The 17,777-nt window shown below is 37.9% G+C and overlaps 1 protein-coding gene across 1 annotated transcript; it reads left to right on the forward strand.

Annotated features, from left to right (window-relative positions):
• Window positions 1-611: 611 nt before the first annotated feature.
• LOC114363006 (calcium-binding protein P) lies at window positions 612-5,067 on the forward strand (the record flags this gene model as incomplete). The annotated part of the gene is made up of 8 exons (XM_028318598.1): window positions 612-712; window positions 952-1,016; window positions 1,286-1,392; window positions 1,749-1,828; window positions 2,163-2,266; window positions 2,768-2,924; window positions 3,640-3,749; window positions 4,585-5,067. Coding segments are annotated over 8 exons (828 nt in total), but the record flags the coding sequence as incomplete, so codon positions are not given.
• Window positions 5,068-17,777: the final 12,710 nt, after the last annotated feature.

A 17,777-nucleotide genomic window follows, 5' to 3' on the forward strand; every position in this document is an offset into this window, starting at 1 on the left:
TCTAGAGCCGATTGTAGCTCATAACGATAGCTCTTTAATTATTACCGAAGATGTGTAATAACGTGAAATGTGATCACATTCTTCCATTGATGCGATCCTTCTTAAATCCACAGACACATTACAGAATATGCCTTAATGGAATCGCTAGCTTATTGCACCCTCCGAAGATGCACAACAAATCGACCGGCCCAAGGCAGACTTCGATCCAGCCCATAAAAAGGCAGTGGACACATTATTTTAACAAAAAATCGGCCAAGTGTGGAGAGGGAGGGTGGCAAGGCGAAAGTTGTCATTGCTGTCTATTTAAGTTGTGAGCATGCCCATAGTGTCCATAATTTATAATGGATCTACGCCTGGGCCATTTATTTGAATATTTTCCACATTGTATTCTGAAAGAAAAACGGCTCAAACCTGTGACCAAACTAATTCGCTGCTACTCTTGGTTTTCACTTAATCATTTAGTTTCTAGCGCTGCTTCTTCTCAGCATTGGCCCATTTAGGTATTGTCCTGAAAAAGTGGTATGGTACACATAAAAGTGCTTTTTAAAAGCCTACGTGTATAAATGAGTTTTATGAGTTTTTTATTAACATAATAATTTTACTATTTCCAGTTCATATTGGCAGCGCTGTGCGCGGCAGTGAGTGCCGCGCCGCCCGCGCCTCCGCGCCTTTACTCGCAGCACGCGCCTGCCCAGCTACAGCAGATTAACCCGTAAGTACACGCGAGGGACATTGCTATGATTGTTTTAGCAGGAGTAACCAGATTTGCTGTGAATTTGCTTTGGCTGTGTCAGTAGGGATCAAAAATCTATTAAAACAGTATTTAAATAATAATTATTTGAGCAATATAATAACATTCAAGTAAGGACAAAAATTACGACGTAAGTAACAAATAAATGTAGGTAGGTGTTTCAAAAATAACTAAACCTAATTTTTTTTCCTCTATTTCAGATTAGACTATTACTTGGATAACCCGGAGGTGGCCAATTATTACAACCAAGGACAACAAAAACAAGGTAAATGAAAAACCGTCACAGATATTTTTATTTTACAAACATTGTGCTCAGTGTTAGTTATGAATAAGACTCGATACTGTGCGAAACATGATTCGCCACATCCTCCATTTGCCTGTGATAAATTAGAGAGAGGGTTGTCCTCCTGCATTGGAGACTAAATGATCTGATAATGATTATAACGATTTATAATTAATTAGTGCCTTTTTCTAACTTATCATCTTTGACACAAAGATGAAACTTGCTGTACTTTATTATGTAAAATATTCCAGCCTCCAATGCAGGCCCCGGTGCACCTTCACGGCTGGAGACCTTGGAACCTGACAGTGAAGTGGAGCTCATCCCAGGAGCTCAACAACCACAGCAACCACCACAGCAGGTACCTATAAAAGTTTAAAAAAACTATTAGGTATTATTAATACTTAATATATACGAAAGTTACTCGGTATGCCACTGAATCGATTTAGTTTATTTTCGCAGGACAAGGCAGGTTTTTGTAGTTACTTGGTAAAAGGTAGGTATAAAGATAATTTGAGACATATGGAATAAAGGATAGTTTATTACGATTTTAAAAAGGGGACACGCGCGCGATTTTACCGTTTCTGTACAGTATAAAAAGTTAAATGAATGGCCGTATAACTTTGAGCGCCAACGTAAGATTACGGGACAAAGTTGCTTTAGCACATTAACAGTAAAATGTCAGGCGTAATTTAAATTACTGATTTTATTTTCCAGACGCCAGTTTCTCCAAACATACCTGGTCTTGTCCCTGGACAGCGAGTCTTCATAGTGCACATGCCAGTACCTGGTTACAGGTATGTACCTATCTATGTATATGAAACCTATTTGAAATGTGCTGTTTTTCACAAAAAAAATGTCAACATAGTTTTGTAACCATAAAGTAAGTATACCATAGGCCGGAAGACGTAGCATAAGCAGATCTCCTACTAGGTGGACCGACGATCTGGTGAAGGTCGCCTGGATGCGGGCAGGACTGGTTGTTATAGAAATCCTTGGGGGAGGCCTTTGTCCAGCAGTGAACGTCATTTGGCTGAAATGAACGAACGAACAAACCACTGGGTTCATCCAGTGGTTACTAATACTGCCAGTATTAGGTATGCAATTTAAACTCATTTTTTACTTTTACAGACCTGGCACCATTGGTGGTTACCAGCCCGTTTACATAGTGGCAGCAGCACCTCAAGGAAATGTGCAGTATCCTGGCAGTGCACAGTTCCCCGGCAATGTTAATGGTAGGCTTTCACTCTAGGAATCTTAGACTTTAACAAATTGGCTTTGTCACTAGAATATTTATGGCTTTAAAAATATATTACCTTTGCCAAATCATCCAATAATAATTATAATAAGTAATCACAAGTTTGAAATCAAAAGGACCTAGAAGATCTATTGAAAATTAAGCTAGCTTTAGTATGTCTGTAGGTACAGTTACATGATTACATCACGAGAGTCTAAAATATTGCAATTTGACCAGACTTAAATGCATTGATCGCCATCGCTGCACGCCGGCTGATCGCGTGTGCTCGCGTTGGTTTGGCCTAACCTATAAATAGTAGTATTATATTATCTGTGCTTTAAGCATCCATATTTTATATACATATGAAACACTGAAGAATTTTAAAAATATGAAATACTGAATTTTGTAAAAGGAGTAGGTACTAATAAGTGAAAACAAGTGTATTTTCTAAGTCTAGATGATGATGACAATAACAAAATATATAAATTAAACTTTACAGGTTACCAAAACGCAGTCCTCCTAGACCCGTCAGGCCAGACTGTCGTCTCTCCAGTGCTAGGGTACCCTCGGTTTGGTGTCCAGCAGCACCCTGGCTTCCTCGTGGCACCGCAGCAGCAGCAGTTTGCTTACCAGCCGGAACACCCCGGCCAATACCAGTAAGTGGCTGTGCAGTCAGTTATATGTATAAAAGCGAAAGGTCACTGGCTGACTGACTGACTCACTCACTCATACGAAATCTCAGAAACTACAAGTGCTAGGAGTCTCAAATTTTTCATGGGGGCTCCTTTTATAAATTAGGTGCTCAGTAAGACGGGATTTTGCAAAACCCATAAGGAGGTAAAACGGGATCTAAATGTACTTTTTTTACTTGTTTTTGTATCGTGTGAAAATGTATAGTCTGTATGATATGATGATTTATTATGTAGATATGAACCTAAGTATAATAGAATAGAAATAATTTATTAACACAGAATATAATATTTATATCAGTACCTATCTAAATGACAAAAAAGAAGGTAGGTATATGTATAAACTGTGCCAACGAGCCCCCGCTCAGCGTGGCTCAGTATTTATCGTGACATGCTCAAAAAGGCATGTCTTATGTTAAATCATATCTTTTTGTATTCTATGAAAATAAGACTACTAACTTTCATTAAATATTCAAGAAAGCGGGTTGTTTATAACGATTCCACTATTGAAAACATATAATTAATTTTAATTTAATTTAATATTGACTGTATAATTATAAGATGCACGAAAGGTGGGCTTATACACTGCCTTTAAAACCGATTATGGTGATATTGGTACTTTTAAAAGCTGTTTTTTGGAATTAATCTCCAATTTAAATGTTTTTTTTTTCTTTGAATACAGACAAGCACCACAAGCGCCACCTGGTGCGAGACCCGTGCAGCTGTCGCAGTTGATCGCGCTGCAGACGCATCCCGTCAACACCGCCAACAATCCACGAGCTGCTAGCAATGGTGAATACTTTTTTTTATGCATAACAAGGCAACTATTTGACCACAATCGCACCTGATGTTAAGTGGGATGCAGTCTAGGGTGGTACATATCTGCCCAGTAAGCCTATTCACTCTCGCCTTGAAAATGCCCGGATTATAGTCTTCGGGAAAGACAGCAGCAGGCAGCGAATTCCAGTCCGTAGCTGTTCGCATTATAAAAGAGTCATCGAAACGCTTAGTGCGAGCTGGTGGAATGTCAACAATATAGGGATGGTACGCTAACCTGTGTCTGGTTCCCCGATGATGAAAGGGGCTGGTGGCTTTTATGAACTATGGTGAACTACACTTTTATTACTGACCTTTGCAAAAGCCTACACTGGTGTGTTCAAGTTACAATCTTAGATAAATGTGATGGTCATAATTTATCATTTATTTCTATGTACTTTTAAACTGGTAAAATGTTTATTATATACTACTGCCAGCGACTTCGTACGCGTGAATCCCGTTTTACCTACGCGATTTAGATTTTTTCATACAAATATTGTTTCCCGCTAACTCCCGTTCCCGTGGGAACTTTGCAATATCCTGTTGTAACTAAGCTTTAAGTTGACTGAGATACCTGCATGCCAAATTTCAAGCGTCTAACTTAAGCGGTTTAGATTTTTCATACAAAAGGATTTTCCCGCTAATTCCCGTTCCCGTGGGAATTTCGGGAATTCCTTTCTTAGTGAACCTTTAAGACACCTAAGCTACGTCTCTTCCAAATTTTAAGTGCCTACGTTTAGCCATTTAGGCTGTGCGTTGATATGTCAGTCAGTCAGTTTCTCCTTTTATACTATTTAGATTAAATTTCCAGACTCTCAACAAAACGCCGAGCCGAAGCGCCTGGCTCAGCTGCGCGAGAGCAACGAGAAGGAAGCGGACAACAGACGCAACTCTGACTCCCGCGACAAGCAATAACTTCACTACTTTGGGAAAATTCTTGGTCTGTAGATATTTAGATAGCAATTGAAACATACCTAAGTAGGTACTTGTATAACTTTCAAAAAAATATTAAGGTTACACAGATTAATTTTGTCTTGAATATCGTTCTAAAAACAGAGCGTGAAAAGCCTTATACAAAAGATAGGATTCCTGAGACTCTTTTCTTTGTAATACCATTTGAAAGTGTAGTTTCCTAAAAATTGAAAAAAAAAATGATAAATTAAATAAAGAAGTTACCATGTTAAATATGTTTCTACAGACTCAAGAGTTCAACTAAAAAAGCGTGTATATATTTTTGATTTTATGTAGTAATTTATTAAACACGAACGAAAAGAAATATCCGAAGTAAACTATTGGTACAAAAGAATTTATTTCTGCAGCAGAAGAAAGAATGTCAGTTTGTGATATTAATTTGAATTTGTACCTGATTGATGATAAAAATTTTGAAAGTATTTTTAGATTAAATTGAATAAATACAATTAAATACTTGTGCCTTTCATTTCATTTCCTTTATGTACAAAACCATAAAACGGTTCAAAAAGTATACAAACAATAAATAATTAATTGCATGTTCTCAACCGAAATCTTTCGCGTAAACCTCCTTACGTGAAACATAATCGCACTTAAAATAGTGAAATTAAATAGTTTAATTTTGAATCTCTCCTAGGACTAAAATCGAACCAACAAAAAAAATTTTTAAAAAATCCTCATCTATCGGTTGCTCTTTCAGATCCGTTAAACTTGAGTCTCTATGCTAGACTACGACTTCTCAGACTTATATCTTTCAAACAAACACCTCCAATCGTTCGTTACTCTATCACTGAACAAAGCTACAATTTCCCTTATCTAAACTATGGCTTGTAATTGCGAATCCTAGGAAATGTAATGGCAAAAACGCCGGATGATTTCTCGGGAGTAGGGTTGCCAGGCGTCCGGCTTTAGCAGGACATGTTTGGCTTTTTAGGGACTTGTCCGGCCAAATATTGCCTTGTCCGGCCTGTCCGGCTTTTGTTAGACTTTTTATTTGGCTGCCGCGCCAGGCGAAAGTCGAGACACAGAATCATGTAAAGCGCACGCATCAGGATGTTGGATAGTAACCGATGATGATAGTACTCACTCATGAACTGACACTAATGCACCCCCCCCCCCCTCACATGGCCGGCTTTTAGGGTAAAATGTCCGGCCAAATGAAGCACAAAGTCCGGCTTTTGTGATTTTGGATTGCCAGCCCTACTCGGGAGCCCTTCAGATATGGAGCGATAGCGCACGCGACCGGCTCCGAGCGGGACGGCTTTCTACGGCCGGGGCTAAGGTTGTCGCGAGGTAATTAAAATAGTCTTTATAGGTTCTGTAATAGCCAGAAGTTAATGTTCTGAAATCTAAATGATCATTACCTTTCTAAATTTTATTATAGCCTATTAAATACGCACGGAAAATTATGAAAATCTAGCGGACCCGACAGACTTAGTTCTATCTTCAAATTGACTCTACATTTTAGTTAGAAAACGTTTTTATGTAAAAAAGAAAAGGAAAAGGGGTGTTTTTAGAGTTTTCCCGGAAATAATCGGTTTTTTCTCGCCGTAAAAACCATCCTTGGACTTCAACGAACATTTGGTAGAATTGGTCCAGGCGTTGCTTGTTGAGTTAAATGCGCTTATCAACAACAATCTTTATATCATTGTTTGTTATGTTTTTATGGTTTTTTTTATGTACTACTCTACTATATATTACTCTTGCTTTGTATATTGTATACCTTAAATGATAATTATGCTGAATAAAGACATTCTTATTCTTATTCTTTCTTATATTAAAGATTACTGAGTGCTACCTAGGACAAGAAAAAATTATCAATTAGAGCGAGCTGAATAGCAATCGACGGATTAGCAAGCTGAAGTGGCAATGGGTAGGGCACACATAGTACGCAGAACTGATAGCCGATGGGGCAGCAAGGTTCTAGAGTGGAGGCCGCGTACCGGAAAACACCTATAAGGTGGACTGACGGCATCGTAAAGGTAGCAGGGAAGCGCTGGACGCAGGCCGCTACCAATCGATCAACATGGAAAGCATTGGGGGAGGCCTATGTTCAGCAGTGGACGTCCTATGGCTGAAATGATTATAGCGAGCTTTTACATCACATGATTTTGGTAAGTTACACAAATAAGAAGATAACGAAATGTTCAAACTACAAAGCTATCCAGGGCTGAGATAAAACATGCCATTATTTATTAAATTATTAATGTTAAAAATAAAAAATCAGCTTAGTTAATCTCAGAGGCGTTAGGCCCAGAACAGACGGTGAAACGCAACTGCAACGAAACTGCAACTTTCGGATGATTCTGATGAATGAAACTGAAAGTTTCAAACTAGTCGCGTCATGTGTGGTCTCTCAACGGACACTATGGCAGAAACTTAGATGCAACTCAAAAGTAACTAGCAGTTGCAGTTTCGTTGCAGTTGCGTTTCACCGTCTGTTCTGGGCCTTAGGGTATGTCTCGGACTCACGATGCAAGAAGAAGCATATTGGTTTTGTTGGATTTTGTATCCAATTAATTTTCGTTGGCAACCCTAAAACTTAGTGCTCATTAGCTGGCTGCCACGCCACCTAGCGGTCTGCTCGGATCGAGATACACTGCGAGGGTGCGACTCGTAAGTTAACGGACACTTACGCCAGTTTAGATTAACCAGTTTATGGGGACCGTCATATCATGGAGGCATTATCAGTGCTTCGGATTGTAGGGCAAACAGCCACTAGTAAAGAGAGAAACATTCATATTATATACTAGCGGCCGCCCGCGACTTCGTACGCGTGGATCCCGTTTTACCCCCTTAGGGGTGGAGTTTCGTAAAATCCTTTCTTAGCGGGTGCCTACNATACCTACGTCATAACATCTACCTGCATGCCAAATTTCAGCCCGATCCGTCCAGAGGTTTGGGCTGTGCGTTGATAGATCACTATGTCAGTCAGTCAGTCAGTCAATCAGTCACCTTTGAGTTTTATATATGTATAGAAGTAGAGTGAATAGGCACTTACAAGGTAGATATGTACCATCCTAGATTACATCCCACTTAACATCAGGTGCGATTGTGGTCAAATACCTGCCTTGTTAAGCATTAAAAAAATCACAAACGATACTTGCTTAGTTCCGCAGGCGAACCAAAGTGGAAGGGCGGCGGGGCACATAGCTCGCAGAGAATCGCAGAGCTCGCAAAGAATTATGGAAAACCTTAGGGGAGGCCTTTGTCCAGCAGTAGACGTCATTTGGCTTGACACAACGACTTGCTTAAGTGAAGCAGCAAATCGAACGCACAGCGATGAATAGAGCTCTGTGATTGGTTCGTGTGTGAACCTGTGCGTCCACGCGCACTGTGAGACCTCATAGTAATGTTTGTGAATACGGGTGTAAATTACTTAATCAGTGTAAGAAGAGAAGGTAACATAACGATGAACGAATTAATGTGTACAAAAAGACATCTTAATTTCTGACTGAAAACTTGACCTTCACTGGTTGGGTTTTTATTGGCGAAAATAATGATCAACACTAGATGTCGGCCAAAATAAAAGCCATAATCCTGAAATTATATTACTAAACTAGCGGCCGCTCGCGACTTCATACGCGTGGATCCCGTTTTACCCTTCATCTATCTTACGCGGTTTAGATTTTTTCATACAAATGTTTTTTCCCGCTAACTCCCATTCCCGTGGGAATTTTGCAATATCCTGTTGTAACTAAGCTTTAAGTTTACTAAGGTACCTGCATGCCAAATTTCAAGCGTCTAACTTAAGCGGTTTAGATTTTTCATAGAAAAAGATTTTCCCGCTAATTCCCGTTCCCGTGGGAATTCCTAAGTATACTCTAACCTGCCAAGGAGTATGAAGAATAATTTACCAAGTTTCGTTAAAATCCGTCGAGTAGTTTTTATTTCTATAAGGAACATACAGACAGACAGACAAAAATTTTACTGATTGCATTTTTGGCATCAGTATCGATCACTAAAAGTATAGATGTAATTAAACGTAACATTCGGAAAAATAATTATAAATTAATACATGTAGATTTTTTCAACTAGCGCGTTGATGTCTTTTTCTAAAGTGACTGTAAATCGAAAAGTTGCGCTGGGCTTTCAAGCACAACTAACTTAAAAGCTCTATACAGCAGCAGTAAAAATGGTCAGCGGTATTTAAAATGAATGGGCCTTGATCACAGCTTCACCCGAAGGGTTTAGATACAATCTGTAATGGAGCGAGCTAGATCAAAAGCCTATTTACTCGTGTCTTGAAAGCCTTGAGGTTATGTGGATACGATCCAGCAAATAATTTTAACATCTAGTATAGATCGATAGATTTGAGTCTGATAGGTAAGTATGTACTTACAATAGTCATAGAATAATGATTTTTGAATTTGGAAAATATTTTTATACGTTTTTTTTGTTTTTGTAAGAGCGGTCTCTTTCGTTGAAGATAATGTTTGGGTAAGATCATTGGAAATCCTTGGGGGAAGCCTTTGTCCAGCAGTGGACGTCTTTCGGCTGAAACGAACGAACGAAGATCATAACTCTCTCTCATTCTTTGAAGCTGTTAAGTAATATGGTATCTTTATATCTATATATCTATAAAAGCGAAAGGTCATTCATCACGAAATCTCAGAAACTACAAGTGCTAGGAGTCTTAAACTTGCATGGGGTTCTCTTTAGAACGTAGGTGATCACTAAGCCCGTCTATTTTAAAAAATTCAGCTCCTAAGGGGGTTAAACGGGATCTACGCGTACGAAGTCGCGGGCGGCCGCTAGTGTTCAGTATAGACAGACGTAATCAAAACTCTTTTAAATTCATTTGACTTATTACAAAAGGAAGTATATAAGTCAGAAAAAACTACAACCTGTATGAGGTCTATAAGCTCTTAAAGCTTTCGGTGGGTCCTTAGAGTCAGACTTACAAGCCATAGGAGAGCCCTAATGAAGCAAACCACATCACTTATCCGAGCTCTGCTCTGCTACCGTTACCGTTGGGCTAAGGGTACACGAAAGATAGGGATAGGGATAATTTGAAGAGTTGTAATATATTGCAGAAATATTACCGATGGTAGAGATAAGAGGTCACCGGCTAGAATTCCTTTAAAGTTTTATTGCATTTAATTTATATTATGTAAAAGATTCTTGTTTGCTAGGAAGTTTAAAAGTAAAAAGTTCTTCTTGTTAGTGTTCTCTACTGCTTTTAGTGTTTTGGTAATAGTTAAATCGGTCATAAGTGCACCGAAATTGCAAAGTTCGACGTGTAATACCCTTGAAAATGAGGCTGACAATAGTGACTGAGTTTCTTGCGCTGCTTTTCTCAGCACTGGCCCATTTATTGTCCCGAAGCAGTGGTAGGGTTAATACTGAGACGTGTAAAAGTGCTTTTTAAAAGCCTATATGCAAAAATAAATTTAATTATATATATATCGATGTTATGGTGCATTAAACTGCAACATCAATATGACCCTGCCAATAAAATGAAGAAAACTCCATCAATCACAAACGCAGGGAACCGTGAACAAAGTATGAGCTCTTAGCCTTATACAAGAGGTACAGTCGACAGCAAAACACACATTTTACATTTTTACACCAAAATAGCACTTATTATAAACTACATAAGATGCTGTGATTAGCTTGATGTGCTCTCTGTACATTATTGCGAATGGACCCGTAACGGGCTTCATCCTGTGGGCATCTGCCTTCATAAACATTCCAGCCACTGCAACGATGCCGTAACAAAAAATAACCTTCAACTTTAACTCCTGTGACTAAGACCCAGTTTTGATTACTAAAAACTTTTCAGTCTACACATGCAACGTATCATAGACGCATTCAGATGAAAATATCTGTTTGATCTTTAAAGATTAAGTCGTAAGGTACATTTTGTGTTGATGGAAACAAACGAACAAATTCCATTCTCTGGTTTATGATCCACAAAGAAAATTGGTCTTGCAATTATGTCTCAGTAGACGTGATAGGAAATAAACATGATTTAATTGCGAGCGGAGATAACTTGTTGTTAATTAATTGCAATCTTTAGAACGAAGTTTATTACATAGTTCCAACGAGATCGGAATGGGCAGACCGTTTTTACTGATCGAAGATGCGATGATTAGCGTCGTGAAACGAGCCACGATTTATTGGTCGTTGCGATACGCAATTACAATCGGAAACAATAAATGCTTATTTATGTAATTACATATCTTTGCGATGCAAAAAATATTGATAAATTGCTTGTAACTAACTATTGATAAATTGTTTGTAAGTAACTCTGAAACCAATGCAATTTTAAAAGTCCTAACACCAATCGATAGCTGCATTTTAACGTACTATTCCACTTCTGTTGTATCCTAGGGAAACAAGATTTTATAATTTTCTAATGCAACTGGAAAGTGATAAATTAAATTAAGTAAATGACTTCCTGATAATAATAAAACTGAGTTTATTAAATGGACTGCTCCCGAGGCTCCCGTCTGCGCTCATTCCGGTTCATATTAAACTTGCATATCCCGCAATAAATTAGTTTAATCCTGGAAAACTATATCCTAAGCGGCTGTAAATTTTATAAAGATGCAATTAAGTTTAGTTAGTTATTGCAGAAGTAAGTTAATCATTTCTCAGCAAAAAGACAAAACCCGCAACTCAAACTGTACAACAATTGCTCATAACTCCGTTTATTATGACCAATCTTCTGCCACACTTCAGAAGACAAATTGGCATGTATCACTGACAAATCCGCAATTTGTTTCGCAAATTGCCCACAAAATATCCACAATTACACCAAGCGAGAGTTCCAAGAACAATGCGAATTCTACAAACCGCATTTCGAATATTTTACTGACCTGTATCGGGTGGCCTTGATACTGCATCATTATTCTAACATCCATCACCTGCTTTATATTCTCCGTGATTGATGTCTGTAAGTAAATACGTTAAAAAAACTAATGTGCATTCGCCACTTCGCAAAAGTCCCGTCAAAGGAATCTAAAACTTATCTTCTCAGCATAAGAGTCAATGCACATGAATTACATCGAAGAAATACTTGCAGCAGTGTATGAGCATTTGCACCTTTATATTGGCATCATAATAGCAACACAACGACCAACATAACTTGATCCCGCATCTCAGAACGAAACAGCGATAAGGTAACAATTGACAACGCCGCTCGGAAACTTCCTAAGGTCTCCGCAGATCGGCGAATCGATAATGATGACTCACTCAAATTAAGTTGGCGCTTTCCAAACGAAAGGTGTCGAGACTTCGCAATTATACGGCCGCCGTCCAGCAGGCAATTACGATCTTTTTGCTGGAGCCCCGTTATGTGAGCTTAGGTGCGGGGCGCCGGCGCAGCGGCCGCAGTGTGGACCCTCGAGCGGTGCTGGCCGCACGTCGCAACATGTCTCCGCGAGCCCTCGTCATCCTCGTCGCGATAGCCTGTGCCGCGCAGGTCGTGGCGAGGCCGGTGCGCCGGACGCTCAACTTCAACATGTTCCTGCTCAAGCCGAGGCAGGACGCGCCCGACCGATTCTTACTCACCACCGACGGCGTCTCGAGGTTCGGGCCCATCTTGGAGTACCTGGTCCAACGGGTGCAGGGTTTGATGTCGGTGAGGAAGCCGGCGATAGAGAGCGTCCACGCCGATATTCCTTTGGAGCCGCAACATCTTCAGCAGGAGGTTCCGATTGCGGATGCAGCTGAGAACGAAATTGATGGGCTACAAAAGGCCAGGATGCCGGGAGTCATCGTGCGACCCTCCAGGACAAAGCCGGNCAAGCCGGGGACCTACGAGGTCGAAATCGACGTCGTGGTGGACGACGGGCAGCCCGACGACAAACCCAGCAACTAGTGATCAGTTCTAACCAATTCGGACTTTTCGTGATATTTCAGTAAAAGCATTTATTATTATTTAGTGTCGAGGTTTTAGCAGCTATTTCTATTTATTCTTGCCATAATTCTAAGTTAAATGGATTTATGTCATTTGAAATTAGTCTGTATTACAGTCACGTGATTTTCATATTATTATTATTGAGGACACTTAACGATACCTTAGATCTCTTAGAACAATATAAATTTAATTTATTCTTAGATATTTAATATTTATATTCAGTGATTTGCACTATGTTTCATCCATAAATGTAAATAAACTGTTTTAATAAAACTGGTCAACTTATTCTTAATTATGATACACTAAATACTCGTAGCATACACACAAAAACATAATGACTTGAGGTAAAATTATTCAAATCGAAAGTACTGAGGCTAGTCAATAACCGACTGTAACAACTTTAACTGTGCAACATCAGAATCAAAACAAAATCTTTCCATAATCGTCGGTTATATTATCTCGATTTATTACAAAAGGCAAAACTATATTAATATTCCCTTTCAAAAGAATTTCAACTCATTTTATGGACCGATAAACAGGAGTTTACTACTAAACATAACTCCTACTGAAAATAGTAATAAATAAGTAATAGTATTATAAAAGTTTATAGACATAAAAAAAGTGATTAACTTTTTAATTGCAAGCTTTCAAAATGCGCTTTTACATATTCGAACTATTACAACTTTTATTATCAATGCTTCAGTTAGGTGGTACCATAAAATCATTAATTCAAGATAACATTCACAAAAAATCATTCATTGCTTTCAAAGTCAGTTGTAATTTTTTTTACCATTAGGTAACCCCCTTTATTAATAACTTACCACTACAGTTATGGTACAATAATGTGAACCACCTGTAGTCAGAAGAAGCAGTGAAAGAAACTCATGAATTTCATGCTTTGCGACTAACAATCATCTTTCCATAAGTTATTCTTTTAAAAAAAAGGTAAATTAAATGTATGCGTTGACAAGTCAACCACAGCCTGTGGTCATTCATTAAAAATATTGATACATAAATGAATTTACAACCTTAGATAATCTGAAGTTTCAATCTAAAATTTAGATTTTATTCGCTATGTTAAGTACAGCAACTGTCTTGTCTAAATTACACAAGCCTGCGAACTAAATCTCGGGGCAAAAACCTTAATAATTCAGATAATCTTTAAAATCAGAGAAATTGGTAAGGTACGACAAACTTAATGCCAATTTAATAACAACGTTATCAGACAGTTAAACTTTGGGCTAGGAAAATTAATGTTGATTACATTGCTCTACATTACAAAATTGAAAACGAAACAAAAGTTGTATCCCTTTTTGAAAAGCACCTGTGTGTTATTCCTAAATTGTGTCCAATTACCCACCACGCTTTGAGCAAATACGGTACTAGTACTTTATTCTTAAAAAGGCAATCGCGAAGGTGGATGGAGTTGGTAACTCCTTCACGCGATCTGTAAATAGGTACTCACTGGACCAATTTTGATAAAATTTTCAACTATACAGATATCAGTGAACAGAATATAATTAAATCTAGTTTTTAGCGTCGTTTCAAAGCACCTTGGCACAAGCAGCGCTATCTGTTGTTCTCCGGGAAAAGTATTTAGGTACCTACCTCTTATTTATTTATTTAAAATCTTTTTTTTTTCACACACAAAAAAAGCAGTACAACAAGCGAACTTAATGCCATATGGCATTATCTGCCAGCTAACCTTAAGCAAAACAGAGAATTTGAGTAGGATCACTTATCGAAATCGTCACAAAAGAAAACGCGTGTACAAGCTAGTTAGAGTTCCATCAAACAGATTAAACCTAGAGATACAAACCGCCAAGGAAGAGATAAAATACTAGACGTAGAAAAGCATTAGTTATGTAGGCAAGCGGCCATCAGCAGCAATTTGCCCGATGTGTGTCAACTGTACATAATTAGGTTCTGGATCCAGTTATTTATAATCATGATAGCTTTATTGCATGTCACTGCGCACCGCGGCGCAGTAAACCTGGTTCAGCGTGGGACATGCGTATACATCCTGTACAGCTGACGTTATTGAATCGGAATCGAGGTTATACGTGCGACTAACATCCACAGCATGTCATTAGGGATTTTGCATTTAAATCCAAGAGATGTTGTTTTTCATGTTAACATCAAGTAATGCCTTTTGCGTGCCGGGTACTGCTTTAAGTAGTGCTATAATACAGACTGTCGAATAAGTCATAGAATAAAATTCATTTTGAAATCCAATGTGTTCGTAAGAGAGTCACATATGACATAGGAATATCGTGGTTCCTGGAACAATCCTGGACGCAGGCCGCTACCAATCGATCAACATGGAAAGTATTGGGGGAGGCCTATGTTCAGCAGTGGACGTCCTATGGCTGAAATGATGATGATGATGATGATGATGATGATGGAACAATTCCCAGGAGGGACACAAACGATTCCATATTCCGGAAGACACTGGCTTTGTCGCTTCGATTGATTCTCGAGTCAGTCGTCTATCGGGGTTCATTCAATTTGACATCAGGGTTGATGGAAATTAGTGCTTTAACCCTGTAACTGGCTTAGGGCTGATTTTACCACCGTCGGATAACTTTTAACTGAAGAATAAGTTAGGCATATTGATAGTTTCAATATGGGAAATAAGTCAAAATGACAAGTTTATTCTGAGATTAATATTTATTCTTGTTTGGTCGAATCCACCCTTAGAGAAAAATATTTTTCATTAGTTTTGAACTATAAGTTATTTTACAAAAGCTAAATATGGTGGCATCAATTCTGCCAGCACCAACTAAAACAGACGTCCTTCTGTGTATTTCTATTTTATGCCCTGCGACTGTCAAAGATTAAATGCAAGATTTATCTGTGAGGGCTGGAAGAAAGTTGTCAATGCCTCGTTAGAACCACAGCCTCGGAGTCACAGGCTGGGTTGCACCATCTTACTTTGACCGTAACTATAACGATAACCGGCGTATTTTCTATGGAGTTTGACAGATTTTTGACGTTTGTCAAAGTTAAAGTAAGATGCAATCAGCCTAATTTTCTATCTTTTTAGGTTTCCGTATTTATGCACGCCGTATGTTTTTCGCAAATTATTAATTAATACCTCGTGTCAAGTTAAATAATTATATTACTGTTACTATCATTCGTTCACCACATTAGTCCAGCGGCGATGGGGTTTGCACCAGCATTTCTCGAATCTCGAGCTGGCCAGTCTGACACGTTCACCGTTGGACTATTGTCGCCATTCGTTAGCGTATTAAGTATGTTGCTTGCTACCCATTAGTAATCACCATATATCTCATTATACGGTCGCTGATTATTCGTAAGTCACTTGTCGTATTATACAGGTGAACATGTACTTCTTGAAAGAATGTTATTAACTTATTAAATGCTATTCAATAACAAGCCTAGCCGTGAAGGCAACATGGAAATCTCTTAGAAACCATTTCGCCCAGGGAAACTTGTCGGGCGAGTGCGTTACAGCGGACGGGGTGTTCATCTCATGAATATGAATCAGTTTTTTTATGTTACAGTAATTGATAAGAAATCGACTTTCGTAGGTTCAAAGATATTACACGATGCAGGTTACTTAGTCCTTATAAAATTAAAATTTAATCGTATTATTTGATGCTGCTAAGAGGACCAATATTGCATTTTTGCCAATTCACTACATGACTGACACAAACCTTCATCAAATGCCCAATCCCCGATTTTTTTGTGGTTGCGGTACCTCTCATATTATAATCGAAAAGATTTTTTTATTTTTATTTTATACACTTAAAAATGTTTCAAAAGAAAAAATAAATTATTTAAACTAGAAGTCATGAATATTTATTGAATATAATTCTAATTGTTGGTACCTTTGTACCTACGTTATTTTTGATGACACCAGCATCTAACCAATGCTATGCTACCATAGTCCGCGCAAATAACTTAGGGAGCTAATTTTAGCTTTATGGCCGCTTTTCAAAACCAATCTTAAAATCAAATACCTACCCAACATAATAGAAATTTCACTATGCTGAATACATCATTTCTCTTTTAGCAAACCACAAAACCATTGTATTTTATTGTATAGCTCTACCTCTTTCTATTAACAGTGAGCCAGAAAGAGCCTTGTATAAACTAGCCAATGAAATCTGTATAATTTCTTTCGTGTTTATATATTTCAGAATAAAAAAGATTCATCAGTTTAACACTTTTTAATAAAATCATAAAATATTATTTGCTTGACAAATCCAATTAACACGCAAGCTTGATAATGGACAAGTCACTTCGCATAGAACGTTACACGAGAAATTGACAAAGATTTTCTTTGTAATCAATTACTTATTGATTATAATCTCAGCGCAGTCAACATAACTTAAAATCAACACATTCTAAACCAAACTGCAGCATTAAGTGTAATCAATCGTAGTGAAAGTCAATATAATAGTGCCGACACATCGGTGATTTTCGCGTTAGTATTTTTTGTTAATCAAATGCATCTTGGAACAATGTCTGCAAAAACTTAAAGTAATAAAAATATAATCGACGACTTGCGTGAGGCATCTTGATAGATATACGATTGAACACGATAGTGAGTCTGTTTGATCCGCATATGAAAATTACATATTTCTTCCATTTATTTATACGGAACATAGTTAACTTTTCTTTTACTCTTGTCAATTGTCGTTTTCTTTTTGATGATTATTGAGAAAATTGATTAAAAACGTAACAGACTATTTGTAAAACATGTGATTAAATTATGATGTACAACCATTTTAGTAACAAATATTTTATAAGTGCAAATTGACAGTAAGTCCAAGTATGGACAGAAAACGCGGCCGAAACCATAGAATAAAGCGAGTGTTAAAATTATAATATTAATCGTTTAATACAATTTACGACGCTATTATAATGTGCGTGTCTCCAGCACTTGCATGCTAAGCAGTTTACTTTCGACTCTACATCATTCTTGTACGTCGATACTTCCTAATAGGGTAGCTTTATTACAATTTATATCAATATGATATTCATAAAAAACACGGTCATGAATAATGTCAAGAATAACAAGTTTGATTCTTTTATTTGTATTTATTCAATCGACATCGAAGTGCGACAGTTTAAATAGGTCACTCATTACATTGCATATAATTGCCATGATACCATGGCGCAAGTGTGCTTGTGCATCG

This window comes from Ostrinia furnacalis, unplaced genomic scaffold, assembly GCF_004193835.3.
Source record: "Ostrinia furnacalis isolate ACB-3 unplaced genomic scaffold, ASM419383v2 OfSCF6937, whole genome shotgun sequence".
NCBI classification, from domain to species: Eukaryota; Metazoa; Arthropoda; class Insecta; order Lepidoptera; family Crambidae; genus Ostrinia; species Ostrinia furnacalis.